The 27,983-nt window shown below is 42.3% G+C and overlaps 1 protein-coding gene across 4 annotated transcripts; it reads left to right on the top strand.

Moving 5' to 3' along the window:
• On the top strand, positions 1-27,920 carry LOC106093192 (WD repeat-containing protein 44). 4 transcript variants are annotated; one of them, XM_059362410.1, is made up of 11 exons: positions 1-454; positions 745-946; positions 7,189-7,278; positions 7,376-8,490; positions 8,570-8,770; positions 14,840-14,911; positions 19,339-19,933; positions 19,995-20,126; positions 20,202-21,020; positions 21,115-21,243; positions 27,502-27,920. In XM_059362410.1, the coding sequence occupies exons 1-11, from the start codon at positions 369-371 to the stop codon at positions 27,655-27,657; spliced, it is 3,597 nt and encodes a 1,198-aa protein (XP_059218393.1). In that variant the 5' UTR covers positions 1-368; the 3' UTR covers positions 27,658-27,920. The 4 variants fall into 4 exon arrangements, with proteins under 4 accessions (XP_059218393.1, XP_013115662.2, XP_059218394.1 ...); XM_013260208.2 differs by lacking the exon at positions 14,840-14,911; XM_059362411.1 differs by lacking the exon at positions 7,189-7,278.
• The last annotated feature ends 63 nt before the right edge of the window (positions 27,921-27,983 follow it).

Here is a 27,983-nt window from a genome sequence, read left to right on the forward strand (position 1 = left end):
TACTGTTTATTAGGCTATGTACTCAGAAGAAAAACAACGACGGAGACTACACAGAAACCATAGATATTTGCCTTATTTTTCGTGGCATTTGTTGTAATTTTTAATTGTAGCAAGTACTAAAATACGTGGAAAAGGCAAACAAGCATTTTGTGTGTGAACTTTAAATTGCATGGATTTATATTGCTGCGGTTAAGTGGTTGAGGTGGTGGAAAGGGAAGAAGAACAATGACGTAAAACAAAGAAAAAAATAGTTTTTGTTAACATTAAAAAAAAAAAAAACTATTTAACAATCTACTAAAAGTCTTCAGATGCTTTTTATTTCCCCTAAAAGTTTGTTACGGAAAACAGAACTAAGTGAAACATAAAAAATGAGCAAAACGGGAACAGACTCTGATAGCTCGGAAGAATTTTTCGATGCGGAAGACTCAACACCCAATCGATTGTCAACTTTAAGGTAAGAGTGAAGTACAATATATCCGTTTATTATAGCAAACAAATGTAAATATGTACATATACATTCAACCGTTTATGCATTTAACCATTCAAGTGAGAGTGTATATATGTGTGTATGTCTGCTGTCTGTCATTTCAACAATATTACAAACTACAAACATGCACATTCGCGTATGTTAAATTAATAATACATACATATTTGTACAATCATGAAGCTGCATAAACATATATACATATGTATGACACAAAGAAGGAGTCGAATACTAATGTAATGCTGCATTGATTGTTTCAGCCGCAAATCCATTATTGATGGATCACAAACACCACAGGAATTCATATATCCCGATCCAGCGGTTAGGGTGCAGGCATCATCAGACAGTGATGCCACACCCATTGGAACTGTAACTCCGGCCACAAGTAGTCCCAGCAGCAGTTTGAGTGCACGTTGCACAAAGCAAGACGTTTTCGTCGAGCCAAAACCAGTGCAGGCCACCGTAAGTATTTAATAATATTGTAGCTACCTTTGGTTCTTGGGAAACTGTAGGTTTTGGAGAATTTGTGTATCACATACATATATGGGACAAAGTGTTCCAATTGTGTTATGATCAATTTTTTTTATATGCTGGGCAAAAAATGAGAAGCTACATTCCATTGACAAAAAAAGCAAATCTCAATATCTCAAATCCTATACCTGATTCAAAGGTTTAAGCCCGGTCCTGGTCAAGTTGTTGAGCAATATATGTATGTAGATAATATAGTTAAGAAACAAAGGGAAATGTGGTTGTGGTCCACAATGACTGCGATTAGGTTAGTTTGTTTCGCCGGGTGATGGGTTCCTGTGTAGAATGCAGGGTAGATATCGGAAATGGTATCGTCTAACCTCGAGTGATAGGATTTTAGTTTTCTTTACCATCCGGATCTTAATTGGCCCAGAGCAGTTCTGTTCTGAGTGATATGGGTGACGGGTGTCTGCCAAAGACTATATTCGGTGTGATGACGCCGCATTGAATACACCATCATGGATATCATGTAAACGCGTTTTGCAAAAGCGGCGAGGTGTGTTCCAAAACGTTCGATTGCGTTGGCAAGGTCATAAAGTAGTAGAAGTATTTTGACGGTTATTTTATCTTTGATACGATGAAGATATTGTTTTACCTAATCTTTGATAGACGAAAATAGGTGTGTTGATTACTTCGAGTGGTTTATTATAAACAAATAGATTTTAGAAATGTATGGAAGGTGAGGCAGCTGAGGAGCAAAGACACCTCTTGACAAACGAAAATTACACTATAAAATACACTGATACTACCCGTGCTGTGGTATGGCTCCGAATCGTGTGTACTTGCGAAAGCAGAGAGAAGTTAGACATTTTCGTCCATTGTGATACAGGTTCCTACCGTTGAATCATCCAGATCTTTTTAAAAAGCTCGACAACTTGCGAATGTTTACATCCGCTAAATCATACAAGTTCTTAAAGAAATGATAACCTAAAATGGAACTCCTTTTGACTACCAGTGCTGGGCATACGCACAGCAGTTGTTCTATAGTCTCTTCTTCCTCGACGTCCTCACAGCTTCGACAAAAGTCGTTACTGGCAACCCTCAGTCTGTCAGCATGTTTGGCGATCAGACAGTCACCTGTCATGACGGACACAATGACTGAGATGCCTGTTCTAGCCAGTGACAGCAAAGTGGGAGACCAAGATTATGCCATTCTAGATCATTCGTTGCCCATCGGGCCTGATCCTGAAGACTTAGTTTACATTTCGATAGAGCCATACCCACAGATTCCAGTTCCCCTAGAATGGGTAAGGTAGCTCCTAGTCTCCTAATGTTTGAGAGAGAAATCCTCCGTAAAATATATGGACCAGTTTGCGTAAATGGAGAATATAGGCGTCGTATGAACCATGACGTTGATAGCATAGTTAAACCCATCAAAATGGTACACTCAACAGGGACGAGCAAGAGCCCGATTGAAAGATCAAGTGGTGTGAGAGACCTCGAAACTAGGCTGTACATTCCAACGGGCAGGACCTAAACTTTGATGGAAAGATAAAGTGGAGCCTGACATCCTGCTCGAGAGAGCTTGGAAAGATAGATACGAAATAAGCTCGGGGAGAAAACTCCCCTTGGGACAACATTCAACATTCATGCAGACACGGTAGCAGACGCGTTAATTGGCTACCGGGTGAATGTAGTCCTTGGAGAACGACCGCCACCCATTGCACCCGAAGAAATCGACCTCTCCCGGCAAACCAGAGTGGTTCTGGCTCAATTACGTTCCGGCAGATGCAGCCGCCTCAATTCACACAGAGCTAGGATTGATGCCGACGTGCAAGATGTATGTCCCGATTGTAACCAGGGACCGCACGATACATGTCACCTGTTTAACTGCCCGGCCAGACCCACTCGACTCAGACCCAGTCCCTGTGGACGCACCCCATCTTAGTCGCGGAGTTCCTGGGTCTTGACACTCAACAGAATCAAGCAGACGAAAGATAGTACACAATAAACTGCTACAACAACAACAACAACTCCCCTTGGGAAACCTCCTGCTTACCTCTCCGGGGCTTCAACTTCGCGTCTCTGACGATCGCACAGGTAATTTACAATCCATCTTTTCGCCTAGTGGCTTTTCTCATTCCGATCGCGGCTGATATGTTGTGATTTATGCGATTACTGTGGTATCTGCGAAATCTTTGTTAATGAAGAGTAGGGATGAACTTAAGCCATGCTAGAGGACATAGTACGATGCTATTACTGTAAGGAAGCAAGAAGGAGGTCAGTATAGCTATTGGTATCATAACGGGACATATAGGACAACGAGCTCACTTATGTTGTTGTAGTTGTTGTTGTTGTAGCAGTGTGTTGTGCACTGAGGCGGTAACCCTTGCCGACGAAGGACTTCATCGGGTCAATCCGGTACGTACAACCGGCTGCCATGGGATTGAACGAGCTCACTTATGTAAAATCGGTGCGGCAAGTGATAGCATGTGTAGTGCATGCGGGGAAGATGATGAGACGTTGGAGCATTGCCCGGCTTTTGCGTCCAACAGATACCGGCACTTAGTTGGAGACACAATATCAGACATGAACCAACTTAGGGAAGTGGTATTGAAAACAATTAAGGATTTTGTAAGTAGCACGGAATTCCTAACTTAAAATTTTCTTTTCAGGAGATTGCTTTGTAGTTTTTAGAGCACACAACAAGCCGATTACTGGCTTAGGTGTATGTCCATAATGGCATGGGGCGGATAAATATGTGCACCCTCTTTTCAACCTAACCTAACCTAAGCCATGCGTGAGGTGCGCTTCAAATGTCTTCGCGACCGGCGTTAACAAAGCGATCGGTATTTATGACTTCAAAACAGCTACCAAATGACCAATTTCCATATCTCGGATATTACCAGGTTGGAAATGAACATGTAGAGGGTGTCCTTCATGTATTTTATATTCTAATCTCACCTATATGGCTGGGCATCATCATCGACATTCCCTTAGGTCGGAACGCCTTTGATGGTCTGGCTTTCCTTATGATCTCAGCAACAACTTGGGCTCCGAATAGCTATTTTTGGTGGCAACCTTGTCTTCCTTAAAATACTTATTTTCGTTTTTCGACAAATGGTCTGTGGAAATGGCCTACGCATCGTTTCGAACTTGATATCCGTTGTCCAATATTCCTCGGTCGGTAGGTTCTTGAGAGACTACTGAAAGTTTTGAGCTTGACTGATGAATTCACTACTCTTCGTAACTCTAGTGTCTGAAACAAGAAATATCCAAGTGTCCTATTTCGACTTCATTATGAAGTTGGACAATGGCAAAGGACACGAAAGTTTACAAATTCTCCTCACATATGCCACAGCAATTTGCGATAAAGTCAGAAATAGAAACAAAGTCCTCAAGTGACTTGTCGGCAACGAAACCTTCAATCCCATGGCAGTCGGCAGTACGAACCGGGTTAACCCGATGTAGTCCTTCATCGACAAGAGCTGCCGCCTCAGTGTATAACACACTGCTACAATAACAACAGCAACAAAGTAACGTTGTGGACCACGTACAAAGCAATTGGTCTGGTCTATGGTAAATTATGCAGCGCCAGTGTGATCTCGTCAGCTCTGTGACATGCAGTGGAATAATATTCAGATCTGTCAGAATGTCGCTCTTCGAACTGCGACAGGCTATCTCCTCAGTTATCACGTGGACCTCCTCCATCGGGAGACGAAGATCCTACCCGTGCGAAGACATAACTACTCGCTGTCTTAACAATACCTACTGGGCTGTTATCGCAGAGAGCATCCAAATCATCATCTTGTAGATAGGTATTCACCGCCTAGAAGCCTTAAGGTAGATCTACATGATCTAGAGCATGAGCATCAGCGCAACAAGAGAGAACCTCTAGATCAAGCGGCATATCAAGCCGGTCTAGACAACATTCATGCAGAGAGAAAAGTACGTCTTATGCATAGTGTGATTGTTTATAGGCCTGATGGCTTCGCATTGCACGAAATGAAATGATGCCAACATGCAGGATGTATGTTCCGAATGTGACCAGGGACCACACAACTCACGTCAGCTGTTTAACTGCCCAGCCAGGCCCACTCGTCTCACACCTGGATCCCTCTGGACGCACCCCATCTTAGTCGCAGAGTTCCTGGATCTGGATACTCGACAGAATCAAGCAGACGAAGAATAGAACACAACACACTGCTACACCAACAACAACGGAAGCTATTTACTGTTGTCCTTATGCCCTGTTACCAAGCATAGAGTCAAATTGTAGTCCGACATACACCATTTCTACAACGGGCTACCCAACAACGTGCCAGTTGTTGTTGTATTGTAGCAGTGTGCTTTACACTGAAGCGGCAGACCTTGCGAAGAAGAAATCCGGTACGTACAACCGGCTGCCATGGGATTGCAGTTGTAGAAGAGTGTTGTTTTCATAGACTCTCAAATTCAGCTATCGGCGTACTTCCACATATGTTGTTGTTGTTGCTGTAGCCACATTAGCAAGTGGAGGTAGCGATCCTCGTCAAGCTCCTATAGGTCAGAAAGCTCGCTTAGGTCTAGTATTGATCGTCGCGGGAATGTGATGGTCATTGGTTTTTTAAAGGCGCCAAAAACCCATAAGACTCATATCTTCGACGTGGGCGCACGACGCCATGATCGTACAATCATCCGCATATAATATTAGATCCCGGCTCATGATAGCTGTAAGCACCACACAGGCTGGAACATTGAGGTCCGATTTGTGTGGTGTTTATTGCTGTCACGGGAAGCTTAGCTGCGAGCTACCGGTTGCGGATAGTAGAATGCTCCATACGGAGTAGCCGCAACGGCAATCGAGCGGAGAGTCTCAGTGAGAGTCCGGGTGGCACCGGCTCTTGCACATATACTGAGTGCCTACAATGCTCGATATGGCAAGGCGAGTTATTGGTGCTTTTAAATAATCAATGGCCATCTTGTTCCCTGGCGCGATCGGTCCTTTGGACCTGACCTTACGGCTTATATGTGCGGTGTGTGTGCAATGTAAATCTATGCTGATGATCAATACTTGGAAATTCTCCAGCAAAACTTGAGAGGAGTAGTGCCAAAATCGGCGATAGAAGATAAATAGTTGTGGACGATTCTCTCTTACTCGAATTTTGTCATTACTTCAATAGCGAGACCTTGCTCACGTACTCGAGTCTTGGTCCAGCAAAATTAATCAACATAAATGTAGAGATTTGGTAGGTACTCAGCACCATAGACGATTTGACCCTGCAAATGGCTTGTAAGCAAATTTTGATGGTTATCTATCGGCTCGGAGGCCATGGATGCGATAAACAGATCCCTCTATAGGTCTATCGAATTCAGGATGCACAATAATAGTTTGGTTGAATGACTTGCTGTGCATATTCGGATCAGTTACGGCTACATGTTTGGGGTCCTAGCATCCATTTTACCGGCGTAACGGCTTTTGTTAATCCGTTTATGACATAACTGCACATAACTTGCTGGGTCAAAACCCGATTTCATTGGCCCCATAAACACGAATCTGAATTCTTTTGTTGTTTTTGTTTTTGTAGCCACATTTGAATGTGCAGTTGGCGATCCTCGTCAAGCTGCGCTTTATCGTATCGAGCACCATGGGCACGCTGTATTTAAGCAAGGTGTCTGCCGGACTCTCATTGAGACTCTCAACTCGATACCGCTGATAGTCCGCGAAAGCAGTTGCAGCTACTTAGTATGGAGCATTCCACTATCCGCAACCTATGGACGCGCCCAGTTGCTCCCAGCTTAGGTTCTTGTGATAACGAAGAACATCACACAAAATGAAGTTCAAAGTTCCAGCCTGTGTGATGCTCATAGCTATCCCGTGCCGGGATTCCTTTTTTTGCTTGTCCCTCGAAGGTATTTGGGTGGTAAAGAACTCTGTCTAAAATATCTCGTCAATCGTTTTTTGATAACCACAGAAATATACTCTCGACTCTGTTTTCTAAACATTCATTTATTATTGGTTTGTCGTCATTTTTTTTTGTGTTATTGACTTTTATTACGATACGTTTATGCTGAAAAACTGCATTTGTGCTCCATTCTATTCTTTTGATTATTTATTTTTGTTTTTGTTTTTCATGTAAACCACTCATCTTGATCACGTTGTGATTGTCTTTCGTTGTGATATGATTTGACCATTGACATTGCCCTCTCTTTCTCTCTATTACGCGATCATAATCGACCGAAATCAATCGGCACAGTACGGTAGACAACGTTTTGATGAGTTACGTCAGTGCATGCAAAACGATGAAGATGATAACCCTGGAAATACCTTAACGCCTGATTCTCAGGTATATTGAGTGCTTTTGGCCATATTTAATTCTGTATTTTTTTTTTAACTCTCTTCTTTTTTCTTTTTCTCGCAATCGTTTAATTTGGACCAAGTAGAATAGTTCTACCGATGGCGTGTTTGCCAATAGACCCACGCATCCCTTTAAGGTGGTGGAAAATGATGCCATGAGTGTACAAAGCATGACTTCGTTGGGGCGTGTTGGGCGAATTTTGGCCGGCAGCATAGACCCATCGTCCATGAGCATAGACCGTGAGTATTTTGTGAACAATGCAAGCGGTCAGCAACATCAACAAATGCAGCAACAACGACTGCAACAGGGCCAGCTGGTCAGTAGTGGATCTTCATCGACTATAAGTAGCCTCAAGTCTGCAAGCATTCCGCCTAGTCTAACTGAAGCGAGTAGTAATCGAACGTTTGTGACGCACTCTTCAAACGCTGTGGGAGGTACAACCGATGGAGCGGCTCAGTTTGAAAATCCTGTGACACTGCAAGAGCCTGATGTCATAGCCAGTACGAAATTGGCGCATTCAAAGACCACCGACTCAATAACTTCGAGTGGCCCCATAGCTCCGCCACGGCGCAAAAAGAAATCTAAGAAAGGCTCATCCAGTTCTTCAGACCACTTCAATATGAATGATGGTATGCGATTACCGGCTGCCGACACGGATACCGATAGTGACACGCGATCTGTGAAGAGTGTGCGCGATGTGCAACAAAGGCTTAGGGATGATTTGGTGAAGGAAATTGAAAAAAGTTGGAATGAGACGAGCTCTTTGCAGAATAGCATTTCAGGTGGGAGTTGCAGTGCAGCAGCTGGTCTAAGTAGCGGAGCTACGAATGCTGCCAATAGTGCTGTTGGTGGTAGTAGTGGTGGTATAACAACATCTGCCACCATGCCAATGACGCTGGGAAGCGGTGTTGGCAGTGTTGTTGTTGGTGGTGGTGGCGGCCTTACTAATATTAGTGCCTTAGGCGGTAATGTTTCCTCGGCCTGTTCGTCCGGTAATGTCTCCAGCAATACCGTAGTATCAGCTACAGGCACTTCATTGAGTCAAATGTCAATATGCAATGCACGTCCAGTAACTACAGCGGCCATAGGTGGTTCCATAAACCGTATATCGCATTCATTGGGTAATAGTTCCACATCGGTATATTCCAAGCCTAGTCCATCGAATTCAGCTAAAAGCAATTCTGCCCCAGGGCGTGTCAGGTAAGTTTTTCGTCACCAGTCACCAAGTGTTTTTTAATTTTGACTAACGCCTATGGATGTTTGTTTTTCTTGTTTACAGTTCCATTGATCCTTCACAAAGCTTGAATTTGTATAAAGCTACCCAAGGTGGCTATGTGGTTAAACCACGTGATGAACAATCAAATAAAGCCGAAGGGCCAACCCTTGAGGAAATGGAACGTATTGAACGCATTTTTAGTGATAACAATAGTCCAAGGCCGAAATTAGGCACTGGTTCGAATAGTCTGGGAAGTGGTACAAGGTATGTTTGATCGTTTATGAATATACATTTTAAGAAAAAATGCTAATCGAATGAGATCACTTACAATTTGTTGTTGTTATATGGGCAGAAAACACCAGAGAAATTGCTTTTTTGAAAATATTTTAAATTGCGATGGCAATTTTGTTTATTGGAAGAGAGAACTTGCTAGCTTCTACTATCTCATCCCGTGTATGTATTGGCTTACTGCCACTTTGCTAAATTTGATTCATAATGGAGAGAATGTAGAATACTTTTAGCTTATTTCGTACAACTAGGTGCAAGCAATGGCACACCACCATTTTGCTAATTAACACAATTGCCATTACATAGGGTTTCCGAAATTTCCATATTCAGCTCTTTGAAAATCAAATTCTAATAAAAAAAAAAAGGAAAAATAAAAATTTCTATGAAAATTTTACTAAGCTTGGTATCTCAGAACGTTTGTTTCACTCGCCGATCTCAATAAATTTCCAAGGCCCTTGATCTTCTGTACTCCTTTTTCAATTTCTGACACCTTGCTTCAAGAAGTCTTTCTCCATTTGGTCTTTCCACCGAAAATTTAGCTTTCACCTTCATCGTTTACCATCACTTCGATTCACAAAAGACTTCTTAGCTGGGGCTTCTTCATTTATTTTGACAACATGTCCTAGCCAAGATAAACGTGGTATTTTGGTAGGTTTGACCATGCCCATGTCTCGTCATACACATCTCGCTATTCACAAGACTCGGAAATTCTCCATCAACGCAGATTGTTCCATAAATTTTACGAAAGATCTTTCGCAAACACTCCAACTACTGCCGTGTTTTGCAAGTATCCATGCTTGGGAACCATATAACAACACGGCGGGTAGATTAGTGAATTCTGCAGGGCAAAATGTTTGTCTGCCGAGTAGTGGCTTTGTTTGTGAAATGTCGACTTAATTCAAATTAGCATCTATTAGCTAATATTATTCTGCAAACTGCTGTCTTCATTTGTTGTTGTTTTTGTAACCACATATGTGCATGTGTAGGTAACGATCCTCTACAAGTCCCAATGGGTGAGCAAACTCGTTCCGGTTCGTAGGATTGATCGCCGGCATGATGGCATTGGTTATTGGCGATAATAACTAGTTCTGTGATACAAAAGCAGCTATATGTATATATTTCTGGCCTAGGCAAAACTAAGTGTTGACAGATGCAATCTGATATTTGCATTGAAAAGTTTGACATTGTCTAACATTATCGTACCCAGAACTTTTTGATGTACGACCATCATTTGTGCTGTTTATAGTGACTCGTGTACAGTTTTCACAACTTTCGACGTGGATTTTCATGGTAAGATTGCATTGATGAATTTAAATTCTTATATGGCATCGAATAGCATTGTGAAGAACCGACGCTCACTCCAGGGCGACTTCCTTAAAGATCTTCGAAGAATCGCCGTTGTACCAGGGAACATCGATTCAAGATCGTCATGTGACATACCGTGAGATAGAGAACTTTTCCCCACCAGCATACATTCGATGATTGATAGCGATTAACATCCCACAGATCGGTGCTCAAAGTTCCCGCTTGTGTGGTATTCACAGTTATATCGGGTGGTTCATTTGTTGTTCTAACCAATATTTGAAAGTGCAGGTAGCGACCCACTTCAAGCTTCATAAATGAGCAAGCTCGTTCCGGTACATCGGACCCATTGCCGCGGGAATATGTTGTTATTGTAACCATATTTTCATGTGGAGGTGGCGATCCTCGTCAAGCTCCTGTAGGTGAGCAAGCTCGTTCCGTTCCAAAGGACCGATACCTGCGCGAACAGAGTGGTTATTTAAAGCGGCAATAACTCGTCTTATCATACCGAGCATTATAAGTACTCAGTTTGCTCATTTGTGCAAGAGCCGGTGCCATCCGACCTCTCACTGAGACTCTCCGCTCGATACCGCTGATTATCCGCGACTGCCGTTGCGGCTACTCCGTATGGAGCATTCCACTATCTAGAACCTGTGGACGCGACCGGTAGCCTCAAAGTTCCAGCTTGTGTGATGCACACAGCTATCCCGTGTCGGGCCGCGGGAACATGATGGCCATTAGTTATATAAAGGTGTCAATAATTCGTCTTTTCATATCGAGTATCACAGGCACTCAGTATGTGAGAGCAGGTGCTGTGCGGCCTCTTACTGAGACTTTCCCCTTGATACCGTTGATTGCGTGTGAATACAATTGCACATAGATCTGATCTGAGCTTCTCGTGATGACGATGAACAACTTATAGATCAGCGTTCAATGTTCCAACCCAAGCGCTTCTCATAGTTATGGATCTTTATTGATACCCAAAAACACGGGGTAAGGTGCCCAAACTAACTGTTTGGGCACCTCAAACAGTTAGTTTGCCCATCTGCAAAAAGAATCCTAAGCGGTCATATATGCACCAAGGGAAGGAAAGATAGAGAAAGAGAGAGGAAGAAAGAGGGAAAAGTTTAGAGGGAGAGGGAGAAAAAGAGTGAGAAAGTGTTAGAGAGAGTGAGAAAAAGAGAGAGAAAGAGTTAGAGAGAGTGAGAAAGAGAAAGAATGAGGGAGAGAAAAAGTGAGAGAAATCGAGTGTAAGAAAGTGTAAGACAGAGAAAGTGAGAGGTTGTAAGAGAAAGAGAGAGAGAGTAAAAGCGAGAGAGTGTAAGAAAGAGACAGAGAGAGAGGGAGAGCAAAGATAGAGAGGGGGAACGAGAGTGCGGGCGAAGGAGAGAGAGAGGGAGAAAGAGATAGAGGAAGAAAGTAAAAAGACAGAGAGAGGGAGGGAGAAGTTGTGGGAGAAAGGGAGAGTGAGGGAGAAAGAGAGAAAAGGAGAAAAAGAGAGAGTTGGAGAAAAAGATAGAGAGGGAGAAAGAGAGAGGGTGAGGGAGAAGGAGATATAGAGGGAGAAAGAGAGAGGAAGAAAGAGAAAGAGAGAGGGCGATAGAGAGGATTTAAAGAGAGAGAGTGAAAGGAAAAGGGGAATAAAAGAGAGAGGGAGATAGAGAGATAGAGAGTGAAAAAGGGAGGGGTTGTTCCTTCGTAATTTGAATACAGTTCAAATTTAACATTCTGACATTCTAACATTTAAAATGATCAAGACTAAAATAACGAATAGATTAAGTGTTTCGAATTATTTTTATATTTGAATATGACTCTTCATCGAAAATATCAAAAATAAAAAAGAAGAAGAAATTCAAAATGTCCAAGTTGGCTATGATATATACGTAAATGAAATGTATTCGAAAATTGATGACGACTATATATAATGGATATATCAACATTTGAACCCCTCTCTAAGACCCTAATGCATGGTGTTCCAATCTGGACAATAAGGAGCTAAAGCAAAGGACAAGTGAAATAGAGGTGTACACGTGAGTGAGATCTAAATCAAATCACGTGATCGTGTGTGACCGTGATTGATTTAAAATTCTTCGTGCGTGAGTGTGTGAAATTCCGCTCGAGATACTAATCACGACTCACGACAAAATCACGATTTACGAGAAAATCACGGCTTACGAGACACTAACGGCTCACGAGTCACTCACGACTAACGAGGCACTTACGAGATACTCACGACTGACCGTTAAAAAATATAGAAAAAACAAACAATTTATTGCATGCGTCTCAAATTTTACGATATTTTAACGTAAGATTTTAGGCACGCTGTCACTATTGGAAAAGTATGGTAGAAGTGGGAACAATTTCTGTCTGTTGTTGTTGTTGTAACAGTTTGTTGTGTTGTTTCTTTCGTCTGCTTGATTCTGTTGAGTGTCAAAACCCAGGAACTCTGCGACTAAGTTGGGGTGCGTCCACAGGGATCTTGGTCTGAGTCGAGTGGGTGTGGCTGGGCAATTAAACAGGTGACGTGTATCGTGCGGTCCCTGGTTACAATCGGGACATACATCTTGCACGTCGTCATCAAGCCTTGCTCTGTAGGAGTTGAGGCGGCTGCATCTGCCGGAACGTAATTGAGCCAGAACTACTCTGGTTTGCCGGGGGGAGGTCAATTTCTTCAGGTGCAATGGGAGGCGGTCATTCTCCAAGGACTACATTCACCCGGTAGCCATTTACTGCATCTCCTACCGTGTCTGCATAAATGTTGTCTAGACCTGCTGGATATGCCGCTTGATCTAGAGGTTCTCTCTTGTAGCGCTGGTGCTCATGCTCTGGATCATGTAGATCTACCTTAAGGCTTTTGGGCGATGAATATCTATCCACAAGATGATGATTTGAATGGTCTCTGCGATAACAGCCCAAAAGGTATATGTAGTCTGGAGGAGGTGGTCCACATGAGATCTGAGGAGACAGCCCGTGGCAGTTCGGAGGGCGGCATTCTGACAGATCAGATTCTGTCTGTGTTGTGTAGTGGTGAAACATTTTATACATTAATCTACGTACGTTAAAATACCGCATGATTTGAGACGCTTGGAAAAATATTTTTGGTTTCATGGAAAAATATATCTTCAACCGTGAGTTGTGAGTGTCTCGTGACTTCTGAGTATCTCGTAAGTCGTGCTTTTTCTCATGAGTATCTCGTAAGCCGTGAGTGTCTCGTGACTTCTGAGTGTCTCGTGACTTCTGAGTATCTCGTGAGTGTTTCGTGAGTCGTGAGTGTCTCGTGGGTCATGATTTTCGTGAGCGTGCGTGAATGTGAGCAGACATCAGAAAGCCGTGTTTAAGTAACATTTTTTTCTCATGAGCGTGCGTAAGTGAAAATTCACTCACATGCACATCTCTAATGTGAAAGTAAATAACAATTATCCATAAAGACGTACATATAGGAAACCTGGAAGGGGTTTCCGATCGGATACCTGAGACGAACCTTGAAGTCAAGTGCGAGGCACTGCTGCCATCGGCACAGTCTTGGATTGAGGGAACCCTAGTATTGCCATCTGGAAGATCTTGTTACACGGATGGATCACAGCTAGAGGACAGAGTGGGCCTGGGGGTTTACATTGAGAACCTAAGCACTGAGACTGCCCGACCATAATACGGTCCTGCAGGCGGAAATCCGGGCGATTACGGAATGCGTGAAGTGCTGTGATGATAAGGCGAGGAAATCGAGTGTCAACATCGCTACCGAGAGTAAAATTGCCATAAGCGCAATAACAACCAGGACCAGGTAAGGTCACGAAAAGTCTTGCAGTGTAAGAAGGAGATTAACGCCTTCTCTGAGGATGACAAAATCCACATCGTTTGGGTGCCGGGCCATAACGGAGTAAGGGGAAATGAAAGGGCAGACGATTTGGCGGTGAAGGCCAGAGGACTGCCGTCAATAAACTTGGTTAACCCGAAGCCTTTCGGGTCGACGCAGTCCGAGTTAGGGGAGTGGGCGACGAATGCGCATGCAACATTGTGGAACAGCGAAACGGTTGGTAGGACGGCGAAAATCCTAGATCCCAGATTGTGAGAAGACTAGGCTGTTAGTGAAAGGAAGCAAGAAGGAGGTCAGTATAGCTATTGATATCATAACGGGACACATAGGACTATGAGCTTACTTATGTAAAATCGGTGCGGCAAGTGATAGCATGTGTAGGGCATGCGGGGAAGATGATGGAGTATTTCCTTTGTCATTGCCCGGCTTTTGCGTCTTACAGATACCGGTACTTAGGTGGAGATACAATGCCAGACATGAACCAACTTAGGGGCGTAACATGGAAAGCAACAAAGGATTTTGTAAGTAGCATCGAATTCCTAACTTTGATTTTCTTTTTCGAGGCTACTTTTGCAGTATTTAGCACGCACAACAATCCGATTACTGGCTTAGGTGTATGTCCATAGTGGCATGGGGCGGATTAATATCTGCACCCTCTTTTCAACCTAACCTAACCTAGGAATATAGCCCTAGAAGGACCTATTATCCCTTGAAATATTGAACCTTCACTTTATTGCCATTTGATACTTTAACGAAAAGTTTGGGCTACTAGATTTTAGCTTTGTTATGCACATTTGGAACATCCTGGATAAATCGTTGAGACCATATAACCTACATATAACAACAACATTTTGTTTATTGACTTTTAATTAATGCATAAATGAACTTTAGCAGCAAATACATACAAATATGTTGTTTTTTGTTTGCAGCAATCTATTCGATATTTTCATTGTTTATAGATTGACAACCTTAGTACATAAGCCGTGGTGTTTACAAATCAAGTTTGTGTTGTCTTGTTTTGTTTTATTTACAATATCCATATTTAGAGCTAAAACTATTGCTGGATCATCACAATTGCATCAAAATTTGTCTGCACCAGTTTATAAACGTGTTCTCGTTATATGGGTTGCCCAAAAAGTAATTGCGGATTTTTCATATAGTCGGCGTTGACAAATTTTTTCAACGGCTTGTGACTCTGTTATTGCATTCTTTCTTCTGTCAGTTATCAGCTGTTACTTTTAGCAAACAAGGGAGCATTTTCGTCATATTTTGCTTTATTATTTCCGTAAAGGAAAAAACGCGGAGCAGGTTGCTAAAAAGTTACGAGATGTGTATGGTGATAAAGCCTTAAAAGGAAGACAGTGTCAAAATTGGTTTCGCAAATTCCGTTCTGGAGATTTTTCACTAAAAGATGAGCCACGTTCAGGTTGGCCGAATGAAGTTGATGATGACCAAATCAAAGCATTAATCGATTTGGATCGTCATGTAACTGAGCGTGAGATAGGAGAAGAGTTAAATATACCAAAATCAACCGTTCATTATCACATAAAAAGTCTTGGACTGGTGAAAAAGCTTGATATTTGGGTACCACATGTATTGAAAGAAATTCATTAAACAAACCGAATCAACGCTTGTGATATGCACCTTAAACGCAATGAATTCGATCCGTTTTTAAAACGAATCATAACTGGAGATGAAAAATGGAATGTTTACAACAACGTTAGTCGAAATCGATCATGGTCCAAGCATGGTGAACCAGCTCAAACCACTTCAAAGGCTGATATCCACCAAAAGAAGGTTATGCTGTCTGTTTGGTGGGATTAGAAGGGTCTGGTATATTTTGAGCTGCTTCCAAGGAACCAAACGATTAATTCGTGTGTTTACTGTCAACAATTGGACAAATTGAATACAGCCATCAAGGAGAAGCGACCAGAATTGGTCAATCGTAAAGGTGTCATATTCCACCGGGACAACGCTAGACCGCACACATCTTTGGTCACTCGCCAAAAACTGAGTGAGCTTGGCTGGGAACTTTTGATGCATCCACCATATAGCCCTGACCTTGCACCATCAGACTACCATTTATTTCGATCTTTGCAGAACTCCTTAAATGGTAAAACTTTCGGCAATGATGAGGCTATAAAATCGCACTTGGTTCAGTTTTTTGCATATAAAGGCCAGAAGTTCTATGAGCGTGGAATACTAAATTTGCCAGGAAGATGGCCAAAGGTTATCGAACAAAATGACAATTATATATTTGATTAAAGTTCATTCTAAGTTTTATTAAAAATACATTTACTTTCTTTTAAAATGTCCGCAATTACTTTTTGGGCAACCAATATTTTCATATATATTTGCGTATTTCCAAGAGTTTTCATTTAAGGAAAAGAAAGAACTTCTCTCCAAGCAAGGATCAAACTGTTCGATTTATATTCAGCTCATTGATAAAGGGTCGAATATTTATTGCCCAGAATCAGAATGGCGTCTCGTAGACTAAAATCTGTCTTAGAGGGGCGTTAAGCTGAAGTTTTTGTGTTATTATTTTTTTCCCAAAGGGCGAAAGAGTCGAATGAATATCAAGGGAATGAATATCGCAAGAAATGAAGGATTTTTATTGATTACTGAAAAGAAATTGCCACACAACAGATGGGATTTGATCACATGCACGCCAATTTGTAAACGTTTCTTAGGTGGCTAGACTAATTATCAGTACAATAGTGCTGCTCTCTATCCTCCCGTCCTGTGAGGCCTACAGTTCATAGCATGTTAATTTGTAGCCTTGAAATTAGATCTACATCCCAATTTGGAAAATTTTTGTGGTTGTAACAATTCGCTTGCTGAGTTCTGTTGGATATAGGAGCTAGATCTAGAAGCTGTGCAACTCTGGCGGGATGTCTCAAGAGCAATTTGTTAGTATGTCGAAGAGGATTGCCTAGGCAGAGGAGCAGGTGAAGTGTGTTGTTGTTGTTGTAGCAGTTTATTGTGTTCTATCATTCGTCTGCATGATTCTGTTGAGTGTCAAGACCCAGGAACTCTGCGACTAAGATGGGGTGCGTCCACAGGGATCTGGGTCTGAGTCGAGTGAGTCTGGCCGGGCAGTTAAACAGGTGACGTGTATCGTGCGGTCCCTGGTTACAATCGGGACATACATCTTGCACGTCGGCATCAATCCTAGCTCTGTAGGAATTTAGGCGGCTGCATCTGCGGGAACGTAATTGAGCCAGAACCACTCTGGTTTGCCGGGGGAGATCGATTTCTTCGGATGCAATGGTTGGCGGTCGTTCTCCAAGGACTACATTCACCCGGTAGCCAATTACCGCGTCTGCTACCGTGTCTGCATGAATGTTGCTCAGACCCGCTTAATATGCCGCTTGATCTAGAGGTTCTCTCTTGTAGCGCTGAACCTCACGCTCTAGATCGTGTAGATCTACCTTAAGGCTTCTGGGCGGTGGGTTTCTATCCACAAGATGATGATTTGGATGGTTTCTGCGTTAACAGCCCAAAAGGTATTGCTTAGACAGCATGTATTGGGTTGCCCAAAAAGTAATTGCGGATTTCTCATATAGTCGGCGTTGACAAATTTTTTCACAGCTTGTGGCTCTGTAATTGCATTCTTTCTTCTGTCAGTTATCAGCTGCTATTTTAGCTTGCTTTAGAAAAAAGTGTAAAAAAAGTATATTTGATTAAAGTTCATTCTAAGTTTTATTAAAAATGCATTTACTTTCTTTTAAAAAATCCGCTATTACTTTTTGGGCAACCCAATAGTTATGTCTTCGCACTGGTAGGATCTTTGTTTCCTGATGGAGGTGCTTCTGACAGATCTGAATATTATTCCACTGCGTGTCACAAAGTTGACGAGACCACACTGGCGCTGCATAACTTACCACAGACCGGCCAATTGCTTTGTACGTGGTCAACAAGGTTTCTTTGTCTGCACCCCAAGTGCTGCCAGCGAGTGACTTGAGGACCTTGTTTCTACTTTGGACTTTATCGCAGATTGCTGTGGCATGTGGGGAGAATGTAACGCCAAGTATTTGGGGACACTTGATGATCGGAATCATTTCTCCATCGACCATCACAGTCAGTTCAGTATTCACCTCACGCGTATTTGTAGTGAACAGTGTGGCTGAAGATTTGGTGGCGGATATCTTCAGATTTCTTGCAGCGAAGTATGAGGCAAGCTCGTTGAGGTAGACGTTCAACCTATCGCAGATGTCATCAATGGGTGGGGGGGCCTGATGCCATGATCGTACAATCGTCCGCGTATGATACGATCTCTATGCCGTCTAGAGGGGGTGGAATGGAGGAGGTGAAGTGTGTTGTGCGGTCCCTGTCTACAAGCGGGTACAACAGACGTCTAGCACATTGGCATCAATCCTGGCCCAATACTAACTGAGCCTGTTGCACTTGACGAAACATAATTGAGCCAGAACTATTCTGGTTTGCCGAAAGCCATTAACTTCATCAGGGGCTATGGGTCGCTAATGATCTCCAAGAACCGTATTCACATTTTAGCTGTTTGCCGCTTCCGCTGCCCTATCCTTGGGAATGCTACAATAACAACAAGAAGCTTAGCTGGAAGCTTCCGGGCACGTCCATAGTTTGGGGATAGCGAAATGCTCCATACGGAGTAGTTGCAACGGCAGACGCGGACAATCAGCGGTATCGAGCGGAGAGTCTCAGTGAGAGGCCGGGCGGCACCGGCTTTTGCTCAAATACCGAGTGCCTATGATTGGCGCCTTTAAATAACCAACGGCCACCCTGTTCCAGCGGCGATCTGTTCTTTGGATTGCAACGATCTTGCTCAGCTACAGAAGCTTGTCAAGGATCGCCACCTCCACATGAAAATGTGGCTACAACAACAACTAAATCCTTGATATGATATGTTTCTCAAAGGTGGTGGTGGTGGTGTCTAAGAATTGGGACCGGCATGGTTGCTTAAATTGGTTTTAAAACCGCTTTTGTATAGCATTAGGGAACTTACGCCAAAGGTTTTGGTTAAAAATAGGACCAGCTAGGACTTAGTGATGTGAGAGACATTTCTTTCTGCCTCTTAAATGCGATATTCGGCACTTACGTAGCTAAATGATGAAGATATACGCAAACCCAATTATAAACTGAAGATTACAAAAATTCCAGTCGATTGGGACACACATTGCAATTTTTAGTTGTTGTTTAAAACTAAAGTTCATTTAGAAAATAGTCTAACATAAATCGCTGCCCAACTGATTCGAGCTACAAATTGAAAATGCTACTTTTTTCATAGCTACAAAGCAAAGTTGTCCCACACAAACGCAAATAAGTAAATTTCAGTTTGCAGACCGAACAAGGCTTTATGTGTGTACACTGTGACCAGACACTGTTGCAGCGCGCCCTAATGATGTTTTGTTTCCATTTCCATCCCTTTTCTTTTCTTTGCTGCACTTAGGTATCCCTCATTGATATATCGTTCGAGTGGCGACAAGGAACGTCGTAAATCTGCCGGCGACGAGGATGTTCTGAAGCAAATGAATATCGATGTGCGCATACGAACAAATTCGGGCAAACAATTATCCGATATAGAAATTCTCGAACAGGTGCCGGTGAAAAATCTTGAAACTGGTGAAACTGTGCCTTTGTCTGAAGTAAGGCCCCCACCAGTGCCCGAGGGTTGGAATCCTTTGTCTTTGCACATTCTTAAATTAACATCACATTTGGAGGTGACACAAAAAGAATCGGACGATGAGAGCGTCATAGGCATACCGCCCAGCAGTGAGGGCCAGCCGCAAGAAGAGGATGAGGGAGAAACTGAAGATGGCAGTCGCTTAAAGAAGAAAACGGCCAAAATTAAACGCTTCTTCGGCTCCACCATGCGCAAGACAGTGGATAAGGCCAAATCATTGGCCTCTGAGGTATCTCATGCACGCCACAAAGAAGATGTGGCCGATATAGTGGATGTCATGAATCCTGAGCAGAATATTAAAATTAAGGCCTCCTCGACAAATAAAGGACCATATGAGTTCACAAAACTGCAGCATGTGCAGGTGGGTATCCCCTATCAATTGATCATAGAAAAACAAAAAAACGATCACGATTTCTTTGCAGGATTTATCTGGCGAACACACCGGCGCTGTATGGTGTATGAAATTCAGTTCCTGTGGCCGTTTGTTGGCCACTGCTGGCCAGGATAAAGTATTACGAATCTGGGTACTCAAAGATGCCTATCCATTCTTCCAGGTATTGTAGTTGTCATATAACATTCGCTCCAGACTTTTCTCTTCATGTGATTGCCTTGTTTGAATTTCCTTTCAGGATATGCGCACTAAATACAATGCTGATCAAAAATCCTCACCCACACCCTCTCAAGAGTCTTTGGTATCACAACAATCGGCCGAAGACGCCATAGCCATGGCCACGGCCGCTGAAAAATGCACTGGTCCATTTATGCCAAAGTCATTTTGTACCTATAATGGTCACACCTCCGATTTACTTGATGTCTCGTGGTCGAAAAATTATTTCATACTCTCCAGCTCAATGGACAAAACCGTGCGCCTCTGGCATATATCACGCAAAGAGTGTCTCTGCTGTTTTCAGCATATCGATTTCGTTACGGCCATTGCGTTTCATCCGCGCGACGATCGTTACTTTCTCAGCGGTAGTTTGGATGGTAAACTGCGCTTATGGAATATACCAGACAAAAAAGTCGCCCTATGGAATGAGTTGGATGGTCATACGAAACTCATCACAGCTGCCAACTTTTGTCAAAACGGGCAATTTGCTGTTGTAGGTTCCTATGATGGGCGTTGTATCTTCTACACCACCGATCAGTTAAAATATCACACACAAATACATGTGCGTTCGACGCGTGGCAAAAACCGCATCGGTCGCAAGATCAGCGGCATTGAGCCCATGCCTGGCGAGGATAAAATTCTCGTTACATCGAATGATAGTCGAGTTCGCCTGTACGATTTGAGGGATTTGAATTTGTCGTGTAAATACAAAGGCTATTTGAATGCCTCATCGCAGATAAAAGCCTCGTTCAGTCATGATGGCAAGTATATAATAGCTGGTTCGGAAAATCAATGCATTTACATATGGAAAACCAATCATGACTATTCCAAGTTGAGTTCGGTAAGAGTTAACATGTTTTTGAGTCATAAAAAAAATAGAAAATTTATATAGGTATATTTTTGTTTTGTTTTTCTATCGCTCTAAACATTAAAAGGTACGTCGCGACCGTAGTGATTTTTGGGAAGGAATTAAGGCTCACAATGCCACCGTTACTTGTGCAATATTTGCTCCACATCCAGAGGCCATTATTAAACCAGAACCTGATGAAATATCTCATGAAAAGGTAAGTCAATTTTTCTGATTTTTAAACCAGCACTATGGGATTCAAACCGTAGGTTAGGTAAGGTTGAAAAGAGGGTGTGGATTTTAATCCACATGGACACTATGGACATACACCTAAGCCGGTAATCGGCTTGTCAAATTAAGAAATTCGGTGCTACTTACAAAATCCTTAATTGTTTTCCATGTCACGCCCCTAAGTTGGTTCATGTCTGGTATTGTGCCCCCACCTAAGTGCCGACATCTGTTAGACGCGAAAGCGGGGCAATGACAAAGGAAATGCTCCAACGTCTCATCATCTTCCCAGCATGTCCAACACATGCTATTACTTGCCGCAACGATTTTACATAAGTGAGCTCGTAGTCCTATGTGTCCCGTTATGACGCCAAAAGCTATTCTGACCTCCTTTTTATTTCCTTGTCTCCTCGCGATCTGGATCCCCCCATAGAATTTTCGACGTCCTACCGACCGTTTCGCTATTCCACAGAGGAGGTTGTGGGGTGGGTCGTTCCCCTCTTCCTCCTATTCTCACCTACGAGACATTGGAATAAGGACGCGTCCGAAAGAGGGCCTATTAAGACTCTGCTGTAGTGCTAATAACGGCGTCGATAAACACCTAAAAATACTTTTGGGCTACAGGAACCTGGCAAACTAAGCGAGTCAGGACCCTCCACACGAACGGATATAGACTTGAAAAATGCAACGGTACGGAAGTCTTGTGGGTAGCAGCTACATATGTTTTTGATGCAAAAGTGACTACTCATGTCACGATCTATGTAAACAGTCAAGCTGCGTTGGAACCTCTGGCCTTAAATCTTGTAAGGCCATGGCTTTTTGAGAGATGTGGGGAGAATGCCGGGATTCCGGGCTATCAGAGCTTCGCTGAGGATGAAACTGGTTCTGTAGGCATCCCGCCTTTTTTGGAAGCTAAAAATACACGGCGGAGACCACCATGGCACAGAAAATACATTTTTCAGCGATGGGTATTCCCTCATTAATGCTGGCTACATTTTTGAGCTATTCAGCCGGATTATGTTCTCTACTAAGAGGTGTGGCGCTGAGAGAAGTCGTTCAGACTCGGCAATAAAAGGTTGGAAGATCTTTGAGCTTAAACTTCAATCCGACAGCATGTATTGATATGAAGGAAGTATTCCCACTGGTTGTGAGTTTTTATTCAGGGTTAAGGAGTTAAGAAGGAGGAGTTTTTTGGGATTTAGTGGGCTCTGGTTACAATTTCGTTGCATTAGCAGCTGTACTGTCGTACGTTCACCATCTATGAAGACTAAGTCAGGTGACGCTGAAATCTGGCCTTGGATCAGAACATGGGAAATGAGCTTACGTTGTGCACGTGGTTAAAAATTAGGTTTGCTGGCGAGTTTGCCAGGAGTGGATCACTCATAGCCGTGGCTTAGCTACCGGAGTGGATCACTCATAGCCGTGGCTTAGCTACCGAATCGATGAGATTATTGCGATTATATTGATAGAATAGACGCTTTCTTCATTGTGTGTGATCTGCGATTATGTGATACAGAATAATCATATCCCTTTGATCTACCTTCTCCATGGAACACATCCCTTAAAGCCAAAACAGAATGATCGCGTTGTGCTTTGTTTTTGAACGTCGCGTTGAAAATGCAACTCTGCAAACAAATGCCACAAAAGCAATGCCCAAAAGTTTTTCAACTTTGACGACTGAAATCGAGCGTCATTCTGTGTTACCATACGTGAAGTAGTGTTTGAAGGATACGATGTTGAATAGCTGGATTATCGAAGTATTGCCGGCTCCATTAGGAAGATTGCTACTAGATAAACTTAGCAAAAATTGGGTATATACTTTCTTTTGTGGCTATTGCTTGGCAATGTGTTTCTCAGATCTTTGTTTACACGGATGACATCGTTTCCATGGTGGGTGGCTGATTTCTCTCTACTATAACGGCCCTCATCTTGGCATAGGATGTTTATGAGCAATACATGGGATGGAACTCTGAGCTCCGATCTGTGCGATGGTCATCGTTATCATGAGAATATCATTTATCGGGCGCGGAGTAGTTTCAACTGCAGTCGCGGACAATCGGATAATCACCGATATTAAAAGAAGTCTCCGAGAGGCACCGGCTCTTGCTTTAGTACCTGTGATACTTAGCATGACAAGGCGAGTTATTGCTATAAATAACCAATGACACTAACGTTCTCGCTGTGATCGGTCCTATGAACCGGAACGAGCATGCTCATCTATAGAGCTTGAAGAAGATCGCTACCTCCTCATTGAGAAAGTTTTCCGAAAATGAAGTATCCATTTTCGATGTGTTGCAGGTTAAGTTCGAAGATGGGCTATATCGGACTATATCGTGATAGGGCCCCCATATAGACCGATCCGCCGATTTAGGGTTTTAGGCCCAAAACAGACACATTTATTTTCCGATTTTGCTGATATTTGCGACAGTGAGTTGTATTAAACCACTCGACATCTTTCTTCAATTTGACCCAGATCGGTTCAGATTTGGATATAGCTGCCATATAGACCGATTCACCGATTTAAGGTCTTGTGCCCATTAAAGGTGCATTTATTGTCCGATTTTGCCTAAATTTGGGACAATGAGTTGTGTTAAACCACTCGACATCTTTCTTCAATTTGACCCAGATCGGTTCAGTTTTGGATATAGCTGCCATATAGACCGATCCGCCGATTTAGGGTATTAGGCCCAAAAAAGGTGCATTTATTGTCCGATTTTGCCAAAATTTGGGACAATGAGTTGTGTTAGGCCCTTCTTCAATTTGGCCCAGATCGGTTCAGATTTGGATATAGCTGCCATATAGACCGATCTCTCGATTTAAGGTTTTGGGCTCATAAAATGCGCATTTATTGTCTGATGTCGCCGAAATTTGGGACAGTGAGTTGTGTTAGGCCATTCGACATTCTTCTTTAATTTGGCTCAGATCGGTCCAGATTTGCATATAGCTGCCATATAGATCGATCTCCCGATTTAAAGTTTTGAGGCCATATAAGGCGCATTTATTGTCCGATTTCGCCGAAATTTGGGTGTTAGGTTCTTCAAAATTTTTCTGCAACTTGGTCCAGATTTGGATATAGCAGCCATTTAGACCGATATCTCTATTTAAAGTCTTGGCCCAATAAAAGGCGCATTTATAATCCTATTTTCCATCCAAATTTCGGATGGGGTACCTAGGGGGGCCGCCCCACCCTAAAACATACCAAACATATATTTAGACCAATCACGACAAAATGAGACTCAAATGAAAGGTATTTAAGATAAGAAAACGTATCTGATATCCAATTGTCGGACCAAGTGTTAGGGGGACCACCCCAACCCTGAAAACACCGCTAAATCGGACATATTTACAGACCATGGTAATATGGGACTCAAATGAAAGGTATTTGCGAGCAGAATACGAATCTAATATCCAAATGTGGGACCACGTTTCTGGGGGTCCACCCCTTCCCCAAAACACCTTCCAAACAGGACTTATTTACTGACCATGGGAATATGGGGCTTAAATAAAAGGTATTTGAGTGTAGAATTCGAATCTGATATTCAAATATGGGACCAAGTGTTTGGGGGGCCTCCTCTTCCCAAAAACATCCCCAAAGGAGACGAATTTACGACCATAAAAATATGGGGCTCAAATGAAAGGGAAAAGTGTCTATGGGGCCACCCCACCCCCACAACACCACCCAAATAGGAAGTATTTGCTGACAATATGAGGCTCAAAAAAAAAAGAGTTTTTAGAGTAGAACACGAATCCGATATATATTTTCAAGGCCAACTCACTGAGTAGCCGTCCATCCCCCAAAACACCCCCCAAGTCGGTCATGTTTGCCGACTATGGAAATATTTGGCTCAAATTAAAGGTATTTGGGAGTAGACCACGTATCTCATATCAACATTAGGGACCAACTGTCTAGGGAACGTCCCCCCACCATAACCATCCTCAAATAGGACGTATTTGCTCAACAAGACAATTTGGGTCTTAAAGAGAGTTTTATAGGTTTTAGGGCCAATACCCCAAACCGGACATATTTGCTGACTTGTGCAATAAGGAGTTTAAATTAGAAAACGAATTTGATATCCAATTTTGAGGCCAATGGCAATATGGGGTTCAAATGAATGATGTATAGATATATGAGAATAGAGCACGTTGCTGATATATTTTCCTGGATTAGTATTTGGGGGGACCACCCCAATCCCCAAAACACCTCTAAATCGGGCATATTTACCGACTATGTTAATGTGGCGCTAAAATTAAAGGTATTGGGCGATAGAGCAAGAATTGATTCCCACTTTCGGGACCAATTTGTCTGGGTGTCTACCCCTTTCCCAAAATATCCCACAAACAGCAATGTTTTACTGACCATCGCAATATGGGGTCAAAATAAAGGTATTTGGAAGTAGAATACGAATAAGTATCCAAATGTAGGACCATGTATTTAGGGCATCGCCCCTTCCCCAAAACACCCCCCAAAGGGTAAACTTTTTTCAATCATGCCAATATGTGGCTCAAATGAAAGGTATTTGGGATTAAAAAACGAATTTGATAACCTATTTTGGGGCCATGTGTTTGGGGACGCCTTATACCGTAAACCAATGGCAATATGGGTTTTAAATAAATGATTTCAAATGAAAGAAGAGCCCAATGCTGAAAGCACCCCTAAATCAGATATCATGAAAATATCGGGCTGAAATAAAGTATTTTAAGAATGGAGTACACCTTACATCCAAACTTTAATTCGTAGACCAATAAAGATCATATGGCACTTATATTGTCAAACTGTTAGTCAAGCGATATTCTATTTTCGTACCATGGTATTTCACTAAAAGCTCTTTAATTATCGAAAATAAATATTCCAAGGAAACTTTTGTTCCATATAAAGTAAAAGAAGGTGCAGCGGAGCGGGCGCGGGTCAGCTAGTAAAGTATATATATTTTTGATCGTCTCATCGTTCTGAATCCATTTTCATCCGATTTGGCTGAAATTTTGCATGTAGTGTTCCGTTATAACTTCCAACAACTGTGTCAACTACGGTCCAAATCGGTCTATAACCTGTTATAGCTTCCATATAAACCAATCACACGATTTGACTTCTTGAGCCCCGGGAAGCCGCAATTTTTGTCCAATCTGGCTGAAATTTTGTATGTAGCGTTCTGTTACGACTCAACAACTATGTTAAGTACGGTCTAAGTCGGTCTATAGCCTGATATAGCTCCCATATAAACCGATCTGCCGATTTGACTTCCTGAGCCTTTACAAGTCGCAATTTTTGTCTGATTTTGCTGAAGTTTTGCACGTAGTGTTCTGTTATGACTTCCAACAACTGTGCTAAGTGCGGTCCAAATCGGTCTATAACCTGATATAACTCCCATATAAACCGATCGCCCGATTTGACATCTTAAGCCGCAATTTTTGTCCAATCTGGCTGAAATTTTCATGTAGCGTTCGGTTATGACTTCCAACAACTGTGCTAAGTGCGGTCCAAATCGGTCTATAACCTGATATAGCTCCCATATAAACCGATCTGCCGATTTGACTTCCTAAGGTCGAAATTTTGCATGTAGTGTTCCGTTATGAATTCCAACAACTGTGCGGTCTATAAACTGATATAGCTCCCATATAAATCGATCGCCCGATTTGACTTCTTAAGCTCTTACAAGCAGCAATTTTTGTCCGATTTTGCTGAAATTTTGCACGTAGTGTTTTGTTATGATTTTCAATAACTGTGCCAAGTACGATATAGTTCCCATATAAACCGATCGCCCGATTTGACTTTTTAAGCTCATACAAGCCGCAATTTTTGGCCGATTTGTTTTTCGTTGACTTCCAATAACTGTGCCAAGTACGGCCAAAATCAGACTATAGCCTGATACAGCTCCCATATAAACCGATCGCCCGATTTGACTTCTTGAGCCCTTACAAGCCGCAATTTTTGTCCGATTTGGCTCAAATTTTGCTTGCAGTCTTTCGTTATGACTTCCAATAACTGTGTCAAGTTATTGGATATAGCTCCCATATAAACCGGACTCTCGATCATCCTTGTTCGGTCCCTAGAAGCTTTAATTTTTGCTAGTTTGTCAGAAGTTTGATATGTAGTATAAAATTATGCCCTACAACTTAATTTATTTTGTATAAATTTTTGGCAGAATCCATGGTGGTGGTTTCCCAAGATTCGGCCCGGCTGAACTTAGCACGCTTTTACTCGTTTTACATGCTTTTATAACTCTTCTTTCCATTTTGGTTTTCATTTCAGCAAACAAACAACCAACCAGATCCTTTGGTCGAACAGCATAAAAAAGGCTGTGGTTATGTTATGATTAGTGCAGATTTCAATGGAGCCATTAAGGTTTTTATTAATAAAACCAAACCGAAACACAGTAGCTTACCTTACACAGCAATAGCGGATTAAACTCGCAGAGGGGCGACATAAGGAAAACCTACACTGGATCTTTGATTATGTTTTTTTATGTTAATTCTAAATTGTATGCTATACACATATACATACATATATACTTTGTTAAATATTATTATTAAAAAAAAAAAAACTCTTAGATGTGTATGTACGTGAGAGATGGAGAGAAGGCGAAAAATCAAACTGTTTGAAATTTAAGTACGAAATATGAAGGACGAACGATAGGGAGTATAATAAATTCAGCATTATTACTAACCGAATTTAATAACAAATTCTATTTTCTATTTAATGAATGTGGTCGATTTTTTTTTTATTTTGCAGAT

The sequence above is a fragment of the Stomoxys calcitrans genome, chromosome 2 (genome assembly GCF_963082655.1).
Source record: "Stomoxys calcitrans chromosome 2, idStoCalc2.1, whole genome shotgun sequence".
In the NCBI taxonomy this organism is placed as follows: domain Eukaryota; kingdom Metazoa; phylum Arthropoda; class Insecta; order Diptera; family Muscidae; genus Stomoxys; species Stomoxys calcitrans.

Coding starts and splice junctions, on each gene's coding strand:
- LOC106093192 (XM_059362410.1), top strand. CDS start 369: ATGAGCAAAACGGGAACAGACTCTGATAGCTCGGAAGAATTTTTCGAT. Junction 8,771..14,839: donor AGTCTGGGAAGTGGTACAAG/GTATGTTTGATC, acceptor TTTTGTTTGCAG/CAATCTATTCGATATTTTCA. Junction 20,127..20,201: donor ATGCCTATCCATTCTTCCAG/GTATTGTAGTTG, acceptor ATTTCCTTTCAG/GATATGCGCACTAAATACAA.